The sequence below is a fragment of the Hordeum vulgare genome, chromosome 4H (assembly GCF_904849725.1).
Source record: "Hordeum vulgare subsp. vulgare chromosome 4H, MorexV3_pseudomolecules_assembly, whole genome shotgun sequence".
Classification (NCBI taxonomy): Eukaryota; Viridiplantae; Streptophyta; class Magnoliopsida; order Poales; family Poaceae; genus Hordeum; species Hordeum vulgare.
Window position 1 is genome coordinate 31,928,547 of NC_058521.1, and position 4,989 is coordinate 31,933,535.

At 49.4% G+C, this 4,989-nt stretch overlaps 1 protein-coding gene across 4 annotated transcripts; it reads left to right on the forward strand.

Annotated features, from left to right (window-relative positions):
• Positions 1-389: 389 nt before the first annotated feature.
• On the forward strand, positions 390-3,439 carry LOC123447721 (protein WRKY1-like). 4 transcript variants are annotated; one of them, XM_045124359.1, is made up of 4 exons: positions 396-561; positions 996-1,800; positions 1,888-2,013; positions 2,808-3,439. In XM_045124359.1, exons 2-4 carry the CDS (start codon positions 1,049-1,051, stop codon positions 2,950-2,952), a joined length of 1,023 nt encoding a protein of 340 aa, XP_044980294.1. In that variant the 5' UTR covers positions 396-561; positions 996-1,048; the 3' UTR covers positions 2,953-3,439. The 4 variants fall into 4 exon arrangements, with proteins under 4 accessions (XP_044980291.1, XP_044980294.1, XP_044980293.1 ...); XM_045124356.1 differs by lacking the exon at positions 2,808-3,439 and having other exon boundaries at positions 390-561; positions 1,885-2,793; XM_045124358.1 differs by lacking the exon at positions 396-561 and having other exon boundaries at positions 718-1,800.
• Positions 3,440-4,989: the final 1,550 nt, after the last annotated feature.

The following is a 4,989-nucleotide window of genomic DNA, read 5'->3' on the forward strand; positions in this document are numbered from 1 at the left end:
GTTAGGTAAATAATAATAAAGTTTCTCCCACCCTTGTCCGAATCCGGCACATTAAAGTATGGCACGAACGAATTGTCCGCATCTCATGTGTGCCCCCCGCCCGACCTTTCCCACCATGTGACCCGAGGAGGAGCAATGGTCAACAATGAATCACACCACACCACACTGACTGACCCATGTCCCTCCCTCCCTCCTTTGACGTTTTGACCCACCCCATCACCCCATCCCCATCCCCATCCCATCTCGCCACTAAACTAATCCACAACCCCTTCCCAAACACATCCCCGTCCGTCCATCGCCGCTCGGACGGCCCGGATCCGTCCAGGCGGCGACGCATTTTCCACGGCGCGAGGGGCCCGGCCCGCAATATTATACGGGCCGGCGGCCCTCGGCTGCAAGAGAAACAAACGACGACGGAGAATTACTCCCCGGTCTCCCCTTGGCTCCTTCCTTCACACCTTCCGCTAAACCGGTCGCCGCTGGTGCGTGGGGGGCCGATCGTCGTCCGTCGTCCGTCGCTTCCGAGCCCGTGGCCCCGGGTTCATCGCGCGCCGCCCCGAGGTGAGTCGCGGCGTCCCTGCTGCTGCTCCGCAGCCGCCTCGCCTCGTGCCGCGCGGCTCGCTTGCGCGGGCGGGCGGTTCTTTCTTGCGGGAATCTTGGGAGGGGGGGTGCGGTGGTGGTGGTGGGGTTGTTGTTGTTGCCCCCCGTTTGATGCGCCCGCACGCAACAAATCGCTCGCTTCTCGCCGCCGCGGGCTCGTCCTCCACGCCCGTCTTCCTCTCTCTCTCTCTCGGTGCCCGCTGCTGCCGCCTCTCGGGGTTCCGCCTGAGTCCTAGGCCTCCGCCGTGATCCGGCCCGGGACCGCTTTCTTGGCCGGCCATCGGCCTGTTGCTATCGTGACGGCCGATGCGTGGCCGCGCGAGTGACGCGGAGTGGCCATGGTGAGCTTTTCTTGAGATCTGAGCGAGTTTTCTCTCCCATTTCCTGCTCTTCAGATCTGCCGCGGCGGGAGCTGCCGAGTAACCGACGTGCCGGTGAGCTTCTCGAAATGGAGGAAGTGGAGGAGGCCAACAGGATGGCCGTGGAGAGCTGCCACAGAGTGCTCGGCTTGCTCACCCAGACCCAGGGCCCGGAGCAGCTCCGGAGCATAGCTCTCGGGACGGACGAAGCCTGTGCCAAGTTCAGGAAGGTGGTCTCCCTCCTCGGCAACGAGCCCTCCGGAGGAACCACCCATCCTAGAGCCAAGGTTGTCAGCAGGAGGCAGACCCCCGGGTTCCTCAGCCAGAAGGGCTTCTTGGACAACAACACCCCGGTGGTGGTGTTGAACAGCGCACACCCTTCCACCAGCTCCGCGCAGGTGTATCCTAGAAACAGCATTTTGGATTCGCAGCCCGCGCACCCAATCGGAGGGCCTCCCAAGCTGGTCCAGCCATTGTCCGCGCATTTCCAGTTTGGCGATTCGTCGCGGTATAATCAGTTCCAGCACCAGCACCAGCAGCAGCAGCAGAAGATGCGGGCCGAGATGTTCAAGAGAAGCAACAGCGGGATCAACTTGAAGTTTGACAGCCCCAGTGGCACGGGCACAATGTCGTCGGCGAGGTCCTTCATGTCGTCTTTGAGCATGGATGGCAGCGTGGCCAGCCTGGATGCCAAGTCTTCCTCGTTTCATTTGATCGGCGGGCCTGCTATGAGCGACCCGGTGAACGCGCAGCAGGCTCCAAGGAGGCGGTGCTCTGGGCGTGGGGAGGATGGAAATGGCAAGTGTGCTGCAACTGGCAGGTGCCATTGTTCAAAGAGAAGGTAGTAAATCTGACATATTTGGTGTTTCTGACTCTTTTTGTTCAAGATAGGACACCATGATTAATTATCTCTATCCTATTTCAGCAGGAAGTTGCGGGTGAAGAGGACGATTAAAGTTCCCGCAATTAGTAACAAAATTGCTGATATACCTCCAGATGAATACTCATGGAGGAAGTATGGGCAGAAGCCAATTAAGGGTTCCCCTCACCCCAGGTATACTTTTTATAGTGGATTTTTTTATAGTTGTGTAAATAAAAAAAAGTGCAGAACTGCTCATCTGATACTTTGTAGGGTAAATTTTATTTTGCTACGATTTTCTTTACTATATTATACATTTATAGAAAGTAGTCGTGATGATGCTATAATCACCATAATGCATCAACTTTGTTGGTAAAGGTGTGATGACTTACATGCTACTATTATAGAATGCACAACTGCATACAAACCATGAGCTTACTCAAGTGCCTTGTGATAACTAATGTGTCAATGATAATCAGAACACACTTTATCCAAGGAATGTGTTTTCTTGGGTGCTGTACATGTTTGTTTTCTATCCAATACGTGATTCGGTATCCATGAGGTGTCGATGCCTTAATTGCTACAACATTAAATAATCACTTCGTGGATGATGACATTCTTTCTTTTCTATGCCACTTTCGGAAAAAATATGTCAATCATGAGCCTTAAAGCAACCACTTCCCAACCGAGATCATGCTATCGTGATTCACTTAGTCTCTCTCACTATATAATAATCCTATCCAAATGACTTGCCCTCCATGTCTCTCGCTTAAATGGCCTGATAATAGAATACACAAATATAGCTATACAGCAATGGCAATCACATAAATATGGTTCTCTGAATTGGCACATCTTTTTTTCTCTTTTTAACAAACACTGGATATAGAAACATGTCTCTTTGTACTTCTATTTTTGTTTCAAACCCAACATGTTGCTAATTTTGATTTGTCCCTGGAGAAGACTAACCAATGGCTGAACATAAAATGCAGGGGGTACTACAAATGCAGCAGTGTGAGGGGCTGCCCTGCGCGGAAGCATGTTGAACGTTGCGTAGATGATCCGTCGATGCTCATTGTGACATACGAGGGTGAACATAACCATACGCGAATGCCAACCCAGTCTGCGCAAGCTTAGAGGATCCCTTAATCATTACCATTTTCAGGAAATGCCAACCCGACGTCACTTGTTGGAGAGACTGTGTTGTTCCCCTAAATTAGGATTGCGAAGTGACAAATATGGGATCCATTTGATTTGAGCAGTTGGTGTGTTGGTTGGCCTCCTGACCTACATGCTTTATAGTGAGTGTCAAGTGGGAGGATGCAAAGATGTTATCCTCCCTTAAGGAGGTAATCAGAATGATAATGTTAGAACAAGATGTTAGATAGGATACCTGAGATTTGCTCAGGAGGGATGATGAAGAGTTGGAAGGGAAGATAGAAATTGGGGATGATATGTGTGTAAAGTAGCGAAAATGATAAAATCATTGGGTCTCCCTCCTTCTGTACCAAGTGCACAAAAAGGCTGGTCTAAAATAAAATAAATGGGAGAGAACCAATTTGTGGTTCGATTAATTCTCTAACTCATCAGGGACAAAGTCATGTTAAATATCTTGTATTGTAAATATCTTGTGTTGTGTGTGTCTCACTAAAGCAGATTATCCTTTTAGTCAGAAGTGAGTTGTCAACTCGTTTGATTAAAGATTTTTTATATCGTCACAGCTTGTTAGTACTCCCTCCGTTCCTAAAATACAAGTCTTTCTATATATTTCACTAAAGATTACATATATGAAATAAAATGAATGAACCCATGCTCTAAAATATATCTATATAAGTTTGTATGTAGACTGCTAGTAGAATCTCTGAAAAGACTTATATTTAGAAATAGAGAGAGTAGTTGCTAACCAATTTGTGTTTTAAATGAACATTGAGATTTAGGTCATAAGGAAGTATATTTTAGGGAACCGTACAAAATAAATGAGCGACCAGTATTCTTTCAATGGTAATAAAAATGTAGGAGTATACGTTTTCCATAGGGACCGTATATTTAACCTGATAAAAATGTTTCCATCAGTCACTTTCTTTCATGACTATCAGATCAACATCCAATGGCCTCAATCATGCCTCCCTCCTAGCTTATCCCCCCCCCCCCCCACCCACACCCACACACAGAAATCTGTTTAACCCTACAAAATAAATGAACGACATGTTCATCTTCTTCCTCCCGCACGAGAGTTCCTCCTCCCTCGTAGCCCCCCCCCCCCCCCACCCCACCCTCACCCCGTGGCCGACAGTCGCCACAACGCAACGCCTTGCCCTCCCATCAACCTCCCCCCACCACCGTTGCCGGTCACCGTCCCGGCCATCCCTCTAACCCCAGACCACCCCCATCCCTAAGATAAACAATTGGGTTGTGGCTTCCTCCTAAGATAGATAATGACGTTATAGCCCCCCCCCCCCCCCTAAGATAGACAGTGGGCCTGAATCTTCTCCTTTAAGGCCCGGTGAACCGGAAGGAAGGAGGGAAGAAGGTGACTGGCGCTACAAAAAAGTTCAGGTACCGGAAAATAGCAAAAAACGGTTTCTGTATGCATGAAAAGCATTTGAACCAAAACATATTGTCTAGATTCTAGTGGTTGTAAGACAATGCAAGCGCATGCGAGTTTTTGCACACACGACAATGCAAAGTGGATATTCGCCTAGTGCAAGGGCACGAGGACATTCGAGGCGTCAACAGCAGAGTCCGACGCTGACGAGCAGGGGGTGCATTGGTGGTTTTACGCATGCTTCTAGCAATGGGGCAGTGGCTCTAACGCTAGGGTGCATGAAGCAATCTGACACATGCCAGTATGCAGTGGAAGAGGCCAGTTTCGCGCGGAGACATGGACGTCCACCTGACGGCTCTGGCGGCGGTCTAAGGTGGGAAACCCTACCAATCAGCTAATGCCTTTTGGTCCTGGCTTGGAGTACCGACAGAGACAACCACCGAACAATCCATTTTCAAGATGCTGACTCGAACACGCTTCATATCCGGAGTGAAAACTAATTTCTGATTTTTATTGGTCCGGCTTAGTGGCGATGAACTTGCGTCATTATCTTTTTGAAGGTGTTGTCTACTTGCCGTTCTGCCGGCCTTCATTGGCTGCTGTCAACAAACATGATGAAAATCCTTGTC